The sequence below is a fragment of the Hippopotamus amphibius genome, chromosome 17 (genome assembly GCF_030028045.1).
Source record: "Hippopotamus amphibius kiboko isolate mHipAmp2 chromosome 17, mHipAmp2.hap2, whole genome shotgun sequence".
Classification (NCBI taxonomy): domain Eukaryota; kingdom Metazoa; phylum Chordata; class Mammalia; order Artiodactyla; family Hippopotamidae; genus Hippopotamus; species Hippopotamus amphibius.
In genome coordinates this window covers 2,993,930-3,013,426 of record NC_080202.1, presented here as the reverse complement: position 1 = coordinate 3,013,426, position 19,497 = coordinate 2,993,930, and the positions used below count along the sequence as shown (strand labels likewise).

The 19,497-nt window shown below is 49.3% G+C and overlaps 1 protein-coding gene across 3 annotated transcripts in view; it reads right to left on the bottom strand.

Annotated features, from left to right (window-relative positions):
• Positions 1–4,554: 4,554 nt before the first annotated feature.
• The window catches only part of PMP22 (peripheral myelin protein 22), a 28,837-nt gene continuing 13,894 nt past the window's right edge, over positions 4,555–19,497 (bottom strand). For all 3 annotated transcript variants that reach the window (XM_057717202.1, XM_057717203.1, XM_057717201.1), the window contains exons 4-5: positions 13,745–13,885; positions 4,555–5,860 (exon numbers count right to left, since the gene is read on the bottom strand). In XM_057717202.1, the coding sequence (XP_057573185.1) occupies positions 5,697–5,860; positions 13,745–13,885 (305 nt within the window). In that variant the 3' untranslated portion in view covers positions 4,555–5,696. The remainder of the gene's footprint in view (positions 5,861–13,744; positions 13,886–19,497) is intronic.

Sequence of the window (19,497 nt, the reverse complement as noted above, 5' to 3'; positions counted from 1 at the left end):
AAGAAATAAGAACTGTGAATATGGAAAAGGAAGAAAAGGCATATTCTCTCTCTCTTTTTTTCTGTTTTTCCTGGGCTATGATTATCTATGCAAAAAGCCAAGATAATCAGCTGGAGAAATATTGAAAATAAGACAATTCAGTAAAAGAAACAAGTATAAAACTGATTGATAAAAATCAATGTTTCCAACATGCCCACAATAACTAACAATAAAGCACCAGAGAATAAAAGAAATTCACAAAAGCATAAAGCATGTAAATGCCTAGAAATGGAGTTGATATAAAAGTGCAGGACCTATATAATGAAAACAAAAAATGTTACTGAAGAGTAAACAAAGAACAGAATCATTAGAGTTTGTTCAGACTGTGTCCTGCCTGGGAAGACGTCAATTTTCCCCCAACTGACCTTTATACATTTAAATGAACTCTTTCAAAATAAATACTGAATTTTTGTTTTCAAAATAAAAGGGTCTTCTCGTAGAATAGCTCCTAGCATCTTATAGAATAGATAGATTCTTCTGGCGAGAACTACTGGATTCTATTTATTTCACCTGTTTGATAGCATCGAGAGATACCAAGGCCTCCAGGACTCAGGAGCCAGCAGATGTGAGAAGGAAATCCCAACGGCCCTTCCTAAATTTCTGCTTAAAGAATCTGCCAAGGCATAAGCAACAGGCCAAGAGACTGAAAAGCTGTCCTGAAAGCATTCGTAAAGGGCAGGAAGACTAAAAGCGTTCTCAGCACCTTGAAAAACCGGGGAGACAAAATTGGAGTTCGGAGTTGCTAAGACATAAAGGGTTCAAGGTCCTGCAGAGAAGACAACTGAAAAGAAGCCAGCCTGACCCCTCCCTGCATTTGCCATTTCATAAATGGTACCCTCCCTGAGTGCGAAGCACACAGCAGCTGCTAAGAAGGCAGTTTCGAATCAAAACTCCATTGCTACAAATTCCTAAGATTGCAATATTTCTCAGAAGAGCTCTAGGACGGAAAATAAATGTCATCAAAACAATCTTCTGGGAAAACCCAAGATTCTGTGAGTGAGGAACTATGTTGGCTGTTCATCGCCAATATCCTGTTTTGCTTTTATATCACTCAGGAGGAATAAGAATCTCATCCCTTTAAAATACGTATCCAAAAACCACAAAAAATAAAAGGTGATTACTTTCCAAACAGAAAGTACTGACTTAAGGAGAAAATTAGGAAGAGTGAGAGCAGACAACTGTCCCTTTTCTTTTCTTTTTTAGGAGCTTTACTGAGAGATAATTCTCCTACTGTACAATTGACCCATTTAAAGTATGCAATTCATTGGGTTTTAGTATATTTGCATCTATGAAAAAAAGTGCAACCATCACCGCAGTCAATTTTAGAACATTTCATCAACTCAAAAGGAAACATCATACTTTTTAGTTATTACAGCCGTGTATCCTCATCCGCCCTTTCCCAGCTCTAAACAGTTCATTACAGAGACTTTCTGTCTCTATCCATTTCCCAGTTCTGGACTTTGGCAGAAGTTCAATCATATAATACCCAGTCTTTCATGACTGGATTCTTTCATTCAGCATAGGTTTATCCATGTTGTAGCGTGTAGCAGTACCTCATTCCTTTTTATGGACAAATAATATACTTGCTTGTGGATAGACTACATTTTTTTTAATCCATTCATCAGTTGATGGACTTTGGGGCTGTTTCCATCTTTCGACTGTTATAAATAACACTGCCCATAAACACCCACATGCAAGCTCCTGCTCAGACATATTCGTTCATATCTCTGGCATGAATACCTAGAAGAGGAATTGCTGGGTCCCAGGGTCGTTCTACGTTTCACCCTTTGAGGAACGGACAATGTTCTCCAAAGCAGGTGCAAAATTTCCATCCCCACCAGCAATGTATCAAGGTTCCAGTTTCTCCATCTCCTCGTCGACGTGTGTTATTGTCAGACTTTTTGATTCACGCCCACTTAGTGGGTGTGAACTAACATCTCACTGTGGTGTGGGTTTGCTTTTCCCCGATGACCAATGATGTTGAACACTTTTTCGGTTGCTTATTGGCCATTTCCATATATACCTTGGACAAAAGTCTATTCAAGTCCTTTGCCCCCATCTAATTGGATGATTTGTATTTTTGTTATAGAGTGTAAGCATTCTTGTTCATATTCTGAATACAAGTCCATTCCAGATGTATGGTCTGCAAGTATTTTCACACTTAGAATAAACCATGGCAGACGGGTTTCCCGGGCAGAGAGAGTGGCCCACAGATGACACGTCCAGCACAATCACGTCCAGAGGAACTGGTAGCAGATGCCTGTTTCTACCCAAGTGTTTTTATTTTAACACGCCCCTGCTTTGGGTGGCCCCCATGAGTTATGTGTAGAAGATAAAGCTCACTGTCGGAGTTGGTCCAATTTTTCTGGAGACAAAGTTGGCCTTACCTATTACATTTTTTAAAAAGATATGCATATCCTTTGTCTTGGCAGTATCTTTACCAGGAATTTAGTACTCGGATGTCCTCTTAAAAGGCACCAGTATTCACGTGTAAGGATGTTCACGGAAACATTTTGGGTAAAAATAAAAACTAGGAGACAATCAAGGTGCTTGTCATTGAGGGGTTGGTAAATAAAGATTTGTGCAGCTACACAGTGAAATACTATGCAGATTTTGAAAGACTGAAACAGAGCTCACTAAAAACAGAATAAGGTATATGTTGTTATAGAAAGATCTCCAATTAATGTCCTTAAGTGAAAGAACAGCGTGGTGTAGGATGAAGTGAATACTTTGCTCCGTTTTATGTAAATTTTACAAAGACTCTAATGGATGTATCTATGTGGGTATTGCCTTTCTTTCCTGGCAGAAATCATAAACTATGTCTTCTGGTTACCTTTGGCAAGAGACTACGGAAAAGATAGGGGAAAGAGGCTTTTGCGTGTCATGACCCTGGATGTATAATATATTCCTTTTTTTAATGCCAGAAGAGTTACCCGAATGTTGAAATTTGAGCCATTTCTGGTTTTCTTCTTTATTCTTGACTGTATTAATTTTTAGGTAAACGTTATCAAAGAAAGCTCATGAAAAAAAACATCGTATTTTCAAAGTTCAGGCTCGCGAAGTAAAATTCCCAGTTTCCCCAGTCACCTCACGGCCATCTGTGCCTCTTTACCCCATCTATCCGAGCCCAAACAGAGCAAGCTGGCCACTGCTGGAAACTTCGGAGGGGAGGAGCTCTTCCACCACTGATGTTCAAAGACAGCAGGGCAGAAGGTGCCTGAGGTGGCCTCATTCTAGACCCTTGCTCCTCAGAGTGGGTTGCAGGCCAGCAGCACCAGCACGGTTCAGGCTCTAAGTTGGAAATACAGAACCTCAGCCCCGACCCAGATCTACTGCTTCAGAATCTGCACTTCCCAGGACTCCTGGAAGAGTCATTAAAGCCCGAGAAGCACTGGACGAGCTCAGAGGTTGTCACCCTAGCTTAAGGCTGCCGTCACCACCGGGGTTTTTTAAACCTATCAAGGCAGGGTGGGTCCCACCACAGACACAGGAATCTGCATCTCTGGGTGAGCCCTGCACGGGAGATTCTAATGTGCAGGTATTGAGATTCCCCAGAACAGCCAACATCTCCTTGTACTACACCTCTATCATGACATTTGGGATAAGCTCTCATTTATAGAGTGCTTTCTACCTGCCAGTCGCCCCGCTAAATGTCTTACACGTATAGACCACCTCCTTTTCATCTCTACGCTCCCATAGACTTGCCTTTGGCATCTTTATCTTACAGACAAGGAAACTGAACCTCAGAGTTAAGGAACCTGTCCAGCCTCACGCAGCTGGTATGGGGCAGAAGACAGGTTCAAAGCCAAGGTCTCTAATTTGTATGCTCTTCATTGTAGCATAGTCACTTGTCTGCTTGGGCCTCTCACTAAAATGTGACCTAGCAGATCAAGCAGTGTGTCATTCAACAGTTCAACATACGTGCTGGATGATGTTGAAGAATAAATAGCAAGGTCATCGTTAGCTCGAAGTATTGAATAACAGAAAAAAATGCGTAAGTGAGACACGGCTCGGGAGCCTGGAACTGACAGCCCGGTGGCCCTGCCTCCCTGGGGATGGCGTGGGGAGGAGTTGGCAATGTCTGACCTGAAAGTCTGGCCTCAGGTCACCATCGTGCAGATGGTCCATGGTATCACACCTGCCCCTACAAAGGTTAGGGACCTGTTGTGCTCACGCCAACATCCCATACATGAGGTAAGTGTGTGCCGTGCTCCAGACCCCACGCAGTCATCAGAGACCAGAACACGAGAAAGAGGGTTCGGCCAAGTAACACTCGGGTCCCTCCAGCCCACTTACAGGCTCTGTTTCAGCTGCAACGTCCGGCCTCTCCAGTTAGCAGACGTTAGCACAGGCTTCTGGAAGGCATAAGTTGCCTCCCGGAGCCCAGACAGAGGTGACAATTTTCAGCACCAAACTGCAACCCAGGTTATCTGCCCAATGCAGCTTCATGACCCTCTTCCCTCTGCTCCGACACGCCCCTCTCACCCCCGCCCACAAAAACCCACGAGAGTTCAGTGAGTTACTCTGATGTTTATTTTAATGCATCTTAGTCCACACAGTTGGTATAAAATCAGAAAAAGCGAAGCAAAAGAAAAAAAAGGTCTGGAGTCTTAGCATCAGAAGGGCCCCGTATATACATCTACAGTTGGTGGCCAGTATGAGTCATTGCCAGACAGTCCTTGGAGACAGAGGACAGTCTAGACGCTGCTGCATCCCGGGAACCCACCGTCCCGGGGGGTCTAGAAGCTTGTCCTGATGCTCCGACCATAAGGAAAATGTGGGAGTGATAAAGGTGGTGGTTTGTTATTTATTTATTATAGTAATAACAGCAGCCTAGCTAGGTACAAAAGCGGTTATAAACCATTTATATTACACAGAATTACTCAGGTCTCCATTCAACTTCATGCTGTAAAATTGTTAATTGAATTTCCAGTGAGGCGTTTAGATGATTAGTGATCATAAGGAATGGTAAATACATAGCACCACTTCGTAGGTTTGTTGTCACCGATTTCTCACCTAGAGGCGTGACCAGGACACCCCCCCTTCAAGGGCAAGTATTCCAAAGCCACAAGCCATGATTCTCCAAGAGCTCCAGTTTGGGGGTTTTGTCCGGGTGCAGGTAAGGCTGCACACAGAGGCGTGGGCAGTGCATGTCTATGTGTCACACACTGGGTCACCCACTGTAAAAGGGCTTTGGGCCATTCGGGGTTTCTACCCACACTTTGGCTTTCTAAATGAGGTGGAGTGGGAGGGAGGTATCTTCTTTCAGATGAAAGGGAAGGGGCGAGATGGACTTATTATATTTCTGGGCAAAACAAACAAACAAAAAAAGAAAAAAAAACAAAAATTGAGCTTGATTATATGGTTAGGATGTCAAGTTCCTTAGCTACTTTAAGGTTCAACCCAAGGCTGATGGTCAACACATAAAGCAAACAATACTATGTACATATATGTAAAAAGTGTTATAAATAGGTTTTATAAACCGTCGATATTATATACATCTTCAATCAACACTAACCACCCCCCCCCCACCTACTTTCTATTTGGTTTGGTTTGAGTTTGGGTTTTTTTGGCAAGCACTTTTTTTTCCCTGGCTTCTGGTTTTCTTCCTCCCTCCCCACGTGCGCTCAGAGCCTCGGACGTCCTGTCCCGGCGCCTCATTCACGCTTCCGCAAGATCACATAGATGACGCCGCTGAGGAGGGCCAGAGGGAAGGCCACCCAGGCCAGGATGTAGGCGAAGCCGTAGGAGTTCTCCGAGTTGAGATGCCATTCTGGGTGCCTGACCGTGTAGATGGACGCCGCACTCATCACGCACAGACCTGGGGAGGAGAGGGATCAGCCGGGGGTCACGGGCGGGGACCCTGCACAACCCCCGACCCAGGCTCCCCAGGACCCCAGGCACCTGCCTCACCCAACCTGCTCTCCTCCCAGACTTGACCCCCACCTCGCACGCACACGCATACACACACATGCCAGGGCACCCTTCTCTCTTTCTTAGGGAGAAGGATGTGAGCTGCAGGAAGGAAGGGCACCTCCATCTCAGGCAGGTATCTGACACCAGATCCAGAACTTCGAGGAGGGACTTGAAGGGACAGGAACCCAGGAAACGATCTGCTCTGTGCGTCCAGTCTACATGACCAGGCCGTCGCCTCCAAGGTCCCTCATCCTCTTTCCTCCTCATTTCCTTTAACTATCACCAATTGCCAGTCGACACGTGGGGACCAGCGAGCGTTCAGGAGGCAAAAGAAGCCCATCCATCTCTTTGCAAGGATAGGTGGGTGTGGGAGCCCCTGGAAGCCTGTGAACCACTCCAGATGGGTGGCGGCATTCTCTGAAACCAGGGAAGGTGACACCTCACCGTTATCTGAGTGGTGCTCACGCTGAGCACAAGGGCGGAACTCCACGCCGACGCCCTGAGCAGGATGGCTACAGCAGAAACCGGGCGAGCAACACCCATGGGCACCCCTGGGCAGAGGAACATGTGGAGAGCAAAGGCGGGGAGGACACAGGGAGGAAGGACACCGCAGACAGAGGAGGCCGTCACGGGCAAGCTGCGTGGCGTCTGGTCCCTTTCAACTGTTCTTGGTCCCCCAAGGTTGGTGTGAAGCCCAAACAAAGGTGAAAGGGTATCAGATGGGCAGGCAGGTCAAGCCACCCCTGCCTCGTCTACCACACAGGCTTTGGCGTAGGAGGGACAAGAAAATCCTCCACCTGGGGCCTCATGAAGCAGGCAAGTTCAAGCATGACGGTCCATGCCCACGGTGACGGTCAGCATCCTGGCAGGGAGGGGTCCAGTGGTGTCCGTGCCCCAGCCCGGAGCGGCACAAAGCCTGCTCTGTCCCCTCCGGAACACAGGGGCTTTGACAGGCTCTGAGTGACTCTATTATAAGTCCAGCAAGCACGTGGGATGCCTGCGGGTCCAGAGCCCCCCAGGCCCGGACCACCTACATCTAACCTCACTGCTATTTGGGCTATTTTACTAGACACTGCAACTCTGTTTGAACAAAGTGCAGAAGTGGGACTGTGTCACATTCACCGCCCCGATAAGACTGTCCTTCTGCAAGTCAGAGAGAGAAAACTCCCACTCCATTGGCCCCCATTGGGAGAGCCACACAGCAGTCTTGGGACCACAAGGGGCTCAGCTCCAGGACCTGCCACCTACAGAAAGCCTGGAAGACGCGAAGACATCTGTGTCCACAGGGAAGTCATAGCCGGGGAACTGTCAGGAGAGGGGAACTGCAGTGTCGATCTGCTGGAAACACACTTTATTTTCCTTGAGGTCTATAACTCAGCTCTCCAAAGTGCTCATTCTTGCCTGTCTCTTAGGCTGTATCTGACCTACCTAAAGAGCGCAGAGCCTCAAAGGGGAGGCATGACCAAGGGAGACAGAGCATCCGAAGGGTAGCACGGTGCCCGTCATCCTCCAGAAGGGGCGTGTCTAACCAGCATCGGCACAAGAAATGCCCTGACAGCCCAGACCAGCCGTGCCCAGATGTTCCCCACAAAGAGAAAACAGCAAAGGAAAAACACTCCGTCTACGGCCTGCAGGGAGCGAGAGAGACAGGACGCACCAGTATAGTGACTGACTCCATGGCTTAATTATATGACGTTCGTCCCAGGAGAATCTCAGAAGTAAAGGAATTTATGCTTTGCTTCAAGAAGCCATAAGCTTATACACTTGCAATTATAAAGTATGTATCCAACGAGAGGATACACACTTTATAATTATTGTTGTCCGGAGACGGGTGTTTTAGAGACTATATCATTACGAGGCTGTCTGTATGTAAAGCAACACAGCGTAGCCCGGAATACAGAGCAGGTAGCACCATACAGGAGTCCCAAAAGTCAACCATTTCTCCCAACAAGGGAACGGTGACTTGCGTTCTCAGCACCAGTAGGTGGAGACGTGTTCATGAAGGTCCCCGTGGAGAAGGTAAGTGAGGCCACGGACCACACACAGGTGTGCTGACCTCCCCAGAGACGCCAGGTAGGCCCTGAGTCTGGGAGGGCAGGTCAGCTGTACGTGGAAAGGCACTGACCTGTCCGGGCAACACAGGAGTGCTGGCTGCTCTAGACTTCCCCAGAGCCCCTCCCTGCCTCAGCATGGCTGGGTCTGCATCCCTAGAAATGCTCCCCGAACACAGGCTTTAAGCCCCCTTTAATGGTGACAGCACCTGCAGGTAAGCAGTCAGAGCCCAGCATCTTTGGAAAGGAGCAGCCACGAGGACAGAGGCAGAGGAAGGAAGGGAGGGGATGCTCTAGGCTGCCTCATCTCCATTCTGTCTGGTTCAGCCCACACGGAATGAGCACCTGCTGTGTGCAAGTGTTGCCCTGGAAGTTGAGAGCACTGAGACCCACAAGATATGGTCCTCACCTTCACGGCGAGCGTCATCCGGAAACAGACGTGTCAGTGGAGACTTCCTATAGAGTAGGATGTGATTCCAAGCATGGGAGAGAGAAATGCACCACATGCCCTGAGAGCACAGACCCAGGCCTGGGGAAGTCTGACGGGGGACACGGGGCTTGATGGGGTCTAAAGGATGTGGGAGAGGTGGCCAGGTGAAGAAAGGTGTGAAGGGAACCCCAGGTAGAAGGGAGACCGTGAGCACAGAAAGGAAGACAGAGAGACCTGTGGACAGCACCCGCGGGTCCCGCCCAGACTCTCCGTGATGGAGGGAGGGATGGAGAGCTCACGGAGGCGGGAATAGAGGGCCATCAGGGCACTTGACAAGGTCTTGGAGGGAAACACGGCTTCCGCAGAGGAAAAACAGCATCAGAGGTGTGTTCAGAAAGACCACCCAGATTTAGGGGTGGGGACAAGATGGGGGGCAGGAGGGTGCATGAGTTGGCCTTTACCCAGCAATGGTGTTTGTGAGTGAAAGGCAAGAAACAGGCACCCTATCTAGGTGTGATGCCACATGTTGGAGGAGCCAGTGGTGGACTGGATGAGGGTGGCGTGTGGCTCTGGCATGACTGCCCGGTGGGTGACCTCAGGGGACTGAGGGAAATGGTCCTGGGAGCTGAGGAAATACAGTTTCAAGGAGAGAGATAACAACAGTATCGAAAGGAGGAGAGGAAGTCAGCAAATGGCTTAAACGTGTACGTCAGTGATCTCTTCCAAAGCTGCTCATCTGGAGCCTGGAGCAAAGCCAGGGTGGGGTGGGCTAGGGAATGAGCGTCAGAGGAGACCACCGAGACAGGCAGTGGGAGTGCCTCCCTGGTGCTGCTTGGCTGAGCGAGGCCCCTGTCTCTCCCTGCCTTACCCTTTCGGCCAGAAGGTGGAGCAGCAAGAAGCTGGAAGGTCCATTGCCCGGAAAGCGCCGGGCTCTGTGTCCCACCCACACCGAGCCTCCTCTGCGCTGCCAGGCCCCTTTCCATCCTCCGCCTCCGTGTGACCCCTGCAGCCTCGCACGTCACCCACCGCATCAATAGATGCCCATCTGGGCCCGGCCAGGCTGACATCCAGGATGATCCGCCCAGAACCGGCGTTTCTAAACGTGGTCTCTCTGACTTAAACCATCTTTGAACCACTCAGAACAGGGAGGGCCCTGGGCTTTTATTCCTCCCCCAGATTTGCATTCCAAATGCCCTCTACTCGTCTCAATCTGTGTAAAAGAAAACGAACAAAACAAACAGAAAAAGTGAAAGTCGCTCAGGAGTCTCCCCTACCTTCCTTGCTGTTCCTAGTAATCACATTAAACACTGAACACAGACACTACACAGGTGGCCTGAGTGTGATTCAGCCAAGGGAACGCACTGTCCAGTCACCCGGCCGGTGGGCACTCAGGGCGTCCCATGTGGCGTGTGCGGAGCTCGCCGCGGGGTGTGACTCGTGAAATAAGTCAAAACACGGTCTGTATCCCCGTGAATTTCCGGATGCTTCCCATCCAGTGAAGTCCACCCGACAGAGCCAGGGCCAGGGCAGCACCGTCCGGGAACAGATGGCCACAGGGCCTGAAAGTAAGTATGACTCCAGAATCCAGACACAGGATCAGGACAGCCCTTCTCTAAGAAGAGGGTTTGGAAGAATCAGTGGCTGGCGGATGGGATGAGCTGTCTGTGGCAAAAGGTCCTAGAAGACCCTACAGTGGGATCAGGGTGGGGTAACGGCGGCACCGGCGGTGCCCAACCCTGGGTGGACATCAGAGGCATCAGGGAGCAGCCCCGCCCAAGAACTCGTAAATGAGACTCTCGGGGGAGGAAGACTGAGCACTGGCATTTTTTAAAAGCACTCTCTTTTTGTAAAAAGGTGATTCTGATGTGAGCTAAGATTGAGAAGCACCCAACTAGATGATGGTGCCTCTCAAAAAAACGTCTTCAAGAAGCAGCCAACCTAAGACGTACGCAATCAAGGAAAGATAGCTCTTAAAGGTGAGACTCACGGCTTATTATAAGCGGAGAAGCGGCGATGCAGGCATCCAGGCAGCCCCACAAGCACACGCAGGGCTGTCAGCCAGCGCTGGGCAAAGGCGGCTCCCAGGGCTGCAGTGGGCCCGAGAGCCCCACACGCCTCTCACCTGCCTTTCCTGCACGCTCACGTGTGTGTCTAACAAGCCCACAGCTGGGCCCTCCAAAGCGAAGGTACGCAGGGACAACGCAACCATGACAGCCCCTGGGATGCACAGTAGATTCTGGAGGCTTCCATGTAACAGGCTCCAGTGTTTGAAGAGGCATCTGCCTGTGTGGAGCCCAGCTACGGTGGCTGACCCGCTTGTAGACTGCACAGCCCGTGACTGTGGGGCTACTCCCGCCCCCCTGCCCTTCCTTCCTTCCTTCCTTCCTTCCAGCCTTCCTTCCTTCCTCCCTCCTTTCTACTCTTCTTTTTGTCTCCTGATCGTTTCTGCTTTTCTGACCCCTTCCCTGATCTTAAGGGGTAATTTCTCAGCTGTCACCAGTTCTCCTTCCCAACAGCCCTCCCCCAACTGTCTCGCCAGGTACTGGACCCTTCACAGGCCGTGAGACGGGAAACACCCACGAGCAGGGCTGTCAGACACTGAGAGCCGGGAAATCTCTAAGGGACGTCCCCACTCTCTGAGGTCCCGAGTGTAGTGGGAAGACCCTACAGCAAGCTCAAATGCAATATTCTGAAGAGCCGAGGTTTCTAGAAGGCTAGCTCTCAGGTCCTTCTGACCCAAGGGAACAGGCGCAGAACATTCTCAGGACAAAGTACAACCACTCTTCTAGATCAACACTTCTACCTCCACCCAACTTCCTACGCACAGATGGACCTCTAAACCGACACCCCGGTAACCGAAAACTAGGTCTCATGAGAGAAAAGAAGCCAGGTTTGAAGGGGAGAACAAACCGTGTGCTTCTACTTTCGGAGGTTCTCGTGGCAGAGTTCTAGAAGGCTTGGATGGGGTTCGGAGAAGAAGCCAAACAGGGAGACAAGTGGGGATGAGTAAATACACTTTGGAAGGTTAGAAAAATCTCAGCACCTAAGAGTGTTTGGGCTGGACGGAAGTACTTATCTCTGGACTTTGGTTTTCAAATGAAAATGACCTTTGTAAAAAGACATTGTTAGAGAATTTTAAGCTAAAGTATCTCCGTGGGAAAAATGAAGATGAGGTGCCCTTGCCCTCGCACTGAGAAGCTCCTTCCACAATAAGTTCGCTCAGTTCTATGCGTTCGGTCTGACTATTCATCACAGATGTTTGGGAACTTGGGAATCATAAATGGTGTGGATTTGAACTCATCTTCCACAGGCAATCAGGTTCAATGAAAGATCATATCAAAAGCAGAGTTTCTGCCTTGGATGTTGTGTGGATTCTGAATCTCTAAATATATTCAGTCCACATGGGATGGGTGGAAGTGGGGCATCCCAGTGTCCTTACATGAACTGGGTGTTCATTTAGGCCTCTCCCTGTCTCAGTTTACTGATCAGTAAAATAACAAGTGCATATAGATCAAATATAAATATTTTAGGAAACTTCTAGTTCCTAAGTCTATATCACTGTTTCTTGAGGATATAATCATTGATACCATGGACATGATCACCACTGACATCAAACTGTAAACAGGGATCCTAAAAAGAAATCCCAGAACACATTCCAGTTTTCTGTGTTACTTCTGGAAATGAGGGGAATAATGATCACTGCTCCTAATGTACCCGGAAACGATTTCTCACCGCAGAATTTGTCCTTCAGCAAAGCTGGCAACACTCCAGAAGTGTGGCTAGTACAATAAAACCAGTGCAAGTAGCAAAGCACTATTTGATTTTGAAAGTCCAAACTGTGCACATTGACATGTTGTATTTAGGGATTTGATAAGAAATGGTTCTCTAGTTCATTTCCTTTTTCCAGGAAAGGGTAAGTCTCTGGCTTCTAAAAAAGGGTCATCGACATTCAATTTCAGGTTGTGTCTTGCCATACAAGCCTGTGTAAGCCACGAGGTCTGCCTGCCTGTCCATCCACCTGTCTATCCATCCACCTGTCCACCTACCCGTCCGTCCATCCATCCACCCGTCTGTCCATCCATCCACCTGTCCATCCACCCACCCATCCATCCATCCATCCACCCATCCATCCATCCATCCACCCATCCATCCACCCATCCATCTATCCACCCATCCATCCATCCATCCATCCACCATCCACCCATCCATCCATCCTCCCGTCCATCCACCCACCCACCCATCCACCCATCCACCCATCCATCCACCCATCCATCCATCCACCCATCCATCTCTCCACCCATCCACCCATCCATCTATCCACCCATCCATCCATCCATCCATCCACCATCCACCCATCCATCCATCCACCAACCCATCCATCCATCCATCCATCCACTCATCCATCCAGGATATGTGGACTCTTTTCAACCTTCCAATGACTGCTCCTGAGTCATAGTGGTGATTCAGCAACTAAACAAAAGATGCCACACCCTGCCCACTCAGAGGCCAGAATGGAGAACACTGCACAGTCCCTAGATGCACTCTGATTCATGTGTATTTTGTGATTTATTAGCCTGAACTGTAGGATCCACCACATCTGCCTCCTGTGTCTCTCCAGTGCCCTGCTGAGTCAGTCAGTTGGCCATCACTGGACAGAAGGATAAAAGGAAATGAAGTGAGACAATGGCCAGAATCCAGAGACTAGAGCTGGAAGGCATCACGTCTGGAACTCTGCACACGGTGCGTGTGGATAATTGGGAACTGATGGCGTGTTACACATGCTGAAAGGAAGACGCCAGGAAGTCGGAGTCCGGCGGACTCCAGGACCCAGAGGAAAGGAGAGTAAGAACTTGTCAGCTGGCTCCATCACAGCTCAGAGGCGGAGACAGGTACCTGAGAGCAAACCTGGCAGCACACGGGGGCCATGTCCATGCGGAAGCAGGGGTGGTCCCGCGGCATAGAGTGAGCTGCAGAAATCCGCCCTCAAGACGGGCCTGTGCTCTACCGACATCCTCAGCATCCACCTCTGATGGAGTGTCCAGACCATAGCTCCATCCCTGGTGAGGGACCCTCCTTCCAGAGCCCCTAAGTCCTATTTCCTACACATCTCCTTCCATGAAGAAGTGGAGAATTCCCAGATTCTCTCTCTCACACACACGCACACCTGTGCTGTATGAAATCCTTCCAGGGGAGAGGGGGAGCTCATGCACCCCAGTCATTCTGCAGCCACGCCCTTCTGACAGATCACCCCACGGGAAGTCTGGGGGAGAGCCCCACCCTCACGGGCCCTCGGTCATCTCCAACTTACCAGCGAGGATCTGGAAGACTCCGGTGATGTAAAACCGGCCCCCCTTGGTGAGGGTGAAGAGCTGGCAGAAGAACAGGAACAGAGACAGAACGCTGAAGATGACGGACAGGATCATGGTGGCCTGGACAGACTGCAGCCATTCTGGGGGAGGAGACACGGGGTTAGGAAAAGCCCGCGCTGGCCGGTGTGTGTGGGGGGGGGGGGGGGGGCGCGTGGCCCGGGGCACAGGGACAGCGGAGAGACACACACACACCCCAACCCCACCCCCGCCCCGCCCTGCCCCCCGCAGGCAGCAGCAGTCCTCTCGTGGACAGAACTCCGGCTACTCCCTTTCCCACTAGTAAAGGTCATTCTTTATGTCATGCTTTCTTTCGGAGGAACAAAAAGTATTAATACATGTTTAATTGCAGACATTTTAAGAAAAGGTGGTAAGAAAACACCCAGTCCCACGGCGAGGAGTCAAACTCAGGTTAAAATATATTGAAATTTCCTTCCAGGCTTGTGGCCAAATGTGTTACTTACACAGACATTCGTGTGTTCAAGAGACTGTGAGCCCCGCCCCCGCCTCCTCCCTCTGCCCTCAGGGGTTTTGAAGCGCTTCTTGGAGCCCTTGGATTCTGTTCAAAATATCCGCATCCCCCAAGGAGACAGAGAGATCATGGGGATGGCTGGGAAGAAGAAAACGGTGTTGGAGCCAAGACTAATTTTGTAGAGAGTTGGAAGAAAATGCCGATGGGAAGAGCGTGCTTTATTTAGCTATGAACCACTCGCTTGGCCACGCTGTGTCTTTTCTCGGCCGATCTCAGAGCAGTTAGTGCTCAGTCCGATCATCAGATATGACCACAGATGACACTTCCTCATCTCTGCTGAGCCCTCGGCCTTAGATCAAATCTCTAAGCATCCAACTGAAATTCGGGCAAGGAGGAGAACTCTGCAGTTCACCATCTACTGCAAGTGAAAGTCATTTCAGGAAGGAACGGGACACAAGACAACACCCTGGGTTTGGCACAAGAGAGGGGAACCTGCAGTGTCCCCCCCCACCCCGGAGACCTCCAGGGGCCTTGCCAATCTGTCACCTGCATCCTTCCTTCCAAGCACCAAAGAATGGCTGGGGTGGGTGCTGCTCTAAACAAAGAAGGTCAATTAGAGAAGACCCAGGGTTTGATCCTCTCCACTCAGCAACCGATTAATGTGCAGTGGCTTAGAGAAGCACACACCAAGGCTTCATGCAGTACGCAAAGCTGTGAAATTTATCAACGATAACTCGCGAAGATGTTCCCTCTTATCTTTTATTTTTTTGGCCGCACCATGCAACATGCAGGATCTTAGTTCCCCACCCAGGAATCGAACCTGTGCCCCCTGCAGTGGAAGCACGGAGTCTTAACCACTGGACCCCCAAGGAAGTCCAATAACTCCCGAAGACGAACCCAGTTTGAGTTGCAAGTAGCTCACGGCAGAATTTTAAGGGTGCTGGTTAGGCTAACTGTGACTAGAGTTTCACAGAAGATTTTTCCACACCTAGACTGGAAGCATTTTAGAGTTGCAAGAAGCCTGAAGGATCAATTAACCCACCCTTTGTGCTGAGAGAGATTTCCAGAGATGTCTGAATGAGTCCCATGGGCACGGCCAAAGCTGAGAGGCCCTTGATTCTAGTCTAGTGTTCTTTCCACTGTGACGGACTGTATGCTTCTTTTGTCTTTGCAATTTCTTTGTCAGTTAAGGTTAGAAAAGGATGTGTAATGGGTCTGTGAGCCATCCCGACTTCATTTTCATGTATCCCTACTTGAACGGCTATACCTGGCATAGTGGATCTTCCGGAGGAGCAGTCTGCAGCAAAGCTAATGCTGCCATGATATTCTTTCTTTCTTTTTTTTTTTTCATACATGTATTTATTTATTTGTTTGTTTATTTTATTGGCTGTGTTGGGTCTTTTTTGCTGTGCGCGGGCTTTCTTTTAGTTGCGGTGGGTAGGGACTACTCTTCGTTGTGGTGCGTGGGCGCCTCACTGCCGTGGCTTCTTTTGTTGCAGAGCACAGGCTCTAGGCGCATGGGCTTCAGTAGTAGCAGCACATGGGCTCAACAGTTGTGGCTCACAGGCTCTAAAGCGCAGGCTCAATAGTTGTGGCGCATGGGCTCAGTTGCTCCGCGGCATGTGGGATCTTCCTGGGGCAGGGATGGAACCCACGTCCCCCGCATTGGCAGGCAGATTCTTAACCACTGTGCCACCTAGGAAGCCCTATCATTTCTTAATAAAGCAATCATCCAGCACTCTGGTAGGTGAAGCTGGAGCCCCAAATCTAGAACGAAAACAGGGATCCTGTTCTGCTGGAGGATGTCCTTCAAGGCACACCCCCAGAAGGAGTAGAGCTGGTGCGGGTGGTCTCTGAGATTTCCTTCCCTGATTCTGAGATCTTTTCTTTAGTCTTTGCCTCCACTATCAATAATGACAGGAACTTCTGCCAGGCCTCATATTTAGAGAAAACTCAAAATCGAACCCATTGAATCTACATTAACAGGAAAAGTCCCTTAGATTTAATAATGTGACTAAATTCTTCTCCAAACTTCTTTTACCAGGAACGTGAACTTTATTACGATTGAGTTAGTTTTCCATAAGTTGTTCCTCAAATCAGATCAGAACCAGGAGATCAAGGAAGTTTTTACTCAGTGGGTCTTGGCTGAACATCTACTGTTTTGCACCAAGCCCTCTGGTTAGCTCCGGGGATACAAAGGTGAAGAAGAAAGTTTTCAACCTTAAGCACAGTAAATTACACACACACATGATGTGAGTCAGTCCAACTACATCATCAGTCACAGTATATGTGAATGCATTCAAGTCACTCATTATAAGACGTGGAATTCCATCTCAAATTACGTAATTCCTATCCAGCGTCTGATACAAGAGATACACCTAAAACCAACAACAGTTAAAAATCAAAAGATTTTTAAAAGGGGCACCAGGCAAATATTAGCAAAAAGGTGTCGTAGTAACAGCGTCAGACAAACAGAATTCAAATTGAAAGGGAAGAAAATGGCCAGAAGAGGGATATTTCATAGTGAGGAAAGATCCAATTTACCATGAAGAAATAAAAGTCATAAACCTCTATGCGTATAATAACCTACCCTGGAAAAAATATAAAGCAAACAAATAACTGAAATGTGAGAAGAAATTGATAAATCTACAATCATAGTGAAAGACTTCAGCATACCTCTCTCAGACTAGAACAATCAAGTAGATCAAAAATATGGTAAGATATAGATTATTTGTATTACAGCATTAATCAATTCAGTTTACTAGATATACAGAAAATGTATGCCCCTAAAACAAAGACTACAAATTATTTTCAAACACACGTGGGACAGTCTTACAAACTATGCTGTAGACAACCAAAAAAATCTCAATATATCTCAAAAAAAGCAGACATGATATAAACACAACTAAAGACAAACAGAAAGTGGAAATTCAAAACCAACCAGCCGAAATAAATTTGGAAATGTTACGAGAGTATTCCAGATAATCCCTTGGATAAAGAAATCAAGATGAGAAGTAAAAATGTCTTCAGCAAGGAATGATATTGACAATACGTGTGTTAAACGTACAGGCTGTGGCCCCCGCCGTGCTCAGGCCAAGCACGCTGTTAGAACAGGCCTGGGTACCACCTGCTTGACTCGCTCCTTGCATATTTTTGGCCCCAAGCCCCTCTCCTCTAACAAGAGGGACTAACTATCTCAGAGGATTATTGTAATGATCACATAAAAGTGTTGATATAAAAGCTGTGTACAATACGAGTAACTCCATCAAGAGGTTGAGCTGAGGGGCAGGAAAACAAACTATCTACAGACTGTCCCAGGGTGGTTCCTGGGTCATCTCCACCTGGGCCACACCAAGTAAAGGTATAATGGGACAACCATGTCCACACAAGCCCTTATAGGGCGCCAACCAGAACACCAAGTTGTATTAAAATACTTCTGATATGATATCAATTCATACAGAATCTTCAGCACAGAGGTTGGCAAATGATCTGTAAAGAGTCGGATTGAAAATAGCTAAGGCTTCGCAGGCCATATGGTCTCTGTGGCAACGACTCAAGTTTGCCATCTTAGCAGAAAATCCGCCTTAGTCAATAGGGAAATGAGTGGGTGTGGCCTGTTCACCTAATAAAATCTTATTTACAAAATCAGGCAGTGGGCCTGCAGGCTATCATTTGCCAGCCTCTGCCACAGCCAAATAAGTCCTATGTACAGAAAACAGTTGTTACAGTGGAGAGACCTGGACGCAAGGGAAAACACTCTCCACTGCAGTCCTCTTTCACACAAATCAACCTTAATGTGAGGCCAACATGCCAAGTGGTGACTCTGAACGTCTACCCAAGCCCCAGGGCAGTGATACTCTTTTCTGCCAAATTGCAAGTTCAGGGTCATTAGCAGAGCCCACGCCCAGCGCCCTGTGTCATTCTCCAGGCCGTACTCAGTGCCTGGCCCAAAGCGGACGCCGGGAACTATCTGTGGAATTCCCAGTGGCAGCGTTTTCATCTCCAACCTTGGTGCTGTGCCCGGGAACTTAAAGCCTCTGAACTCTTTGCAGACCTGCTGTTCTGATGAGCATGTCAGGTAATAGGGCTGCTGACAGCTTTCTGACGTGGGCCGGGCCGTGGCGGCCAGCCGACCCGCTCCCCGCCGCACCCCCCCCCCCACCACCACCACCACAGAAGGGAAAGCTCAGATGCCCAATGACCAAAGGTCAGATTCCTGCCGCAGCGGCAGCTAAGTGATGGAGGAAATACATCTGCCCCCTCAGCTGTATTCTTAGCCTGGCCGGGGCCGATGAGCTGCTGAGTTAAGAGCTCAGAAGGGACGCAAGCCTCGTCAAGGCACCAGCCCCTCTGTGACCTTCTGCATCTTTCACTCCCAGCCTGGAGCCACGCCCCTGGAAGCCCCACCACTGCCACCACCTCGAGTCCCACTTGGGCGATTCATAAAAGCTCTCTGACTCCATCAAGGGAACAGGTTTTCCGGAAAGTGAAAGGACAGACAGTGGCAGTTGAGTCAGAGAACACACTGGGGCAGCCAAGCGAGAGGAAAGAGGCCATGGCGGGTGGGTGTCGCCCGTCTGCATAATGCACGTGACCCACCAGGCCTGGAGCTCCCCCCCGCCCCAACCTCCCCACCCACTGCCATCCCACAAATCGCTGCTTCCCTTCCCTCGCGGGTGAGTGTCACCCGGAGACAGCTGACTCGCTGAGTGGCCTCCATCGCCCCCATCCTTCGCTGCTCTGTTTCACCCACTGGCTTGCAGGGACTCAAGCGGTCCTCGCCCAGGGCCCTGACGTCTTCCGGTCCAGCCCAGCTGGGAGCTTTGAAATGGGGCCCAGGGCTCAAGCTAACACACAGGATGCTCGCCAGAAGGGAGAGCTCCATGGGGGCTGTCAGCTCCCCCTGGCCAGGAGCTCACAGGGATGCAGACGACCACGGGGGAGGCTCTTGCAGCTCACAGTCACGAGGGGTGTTTCAGCTCCAGCAAAACCTCTGGCTTTGGCTAGTGAACAGAAGTTCAAGGCACTCTGGCTGCACCTGACACCATCACTCAATTAACTGCCCTCCTAACCAAGAGGCTGCCCGGCGGGCACCGGACTAGTTCTCCAGAGTCTAATTTATACGTGTGGTTTGACACCAAAAGTCTTATTCTCACTAGTCTTTAGACTCGAACAGGGAACATAACACAGCCATTGAGGTTCTGAGGTCACGGAAAATATTCA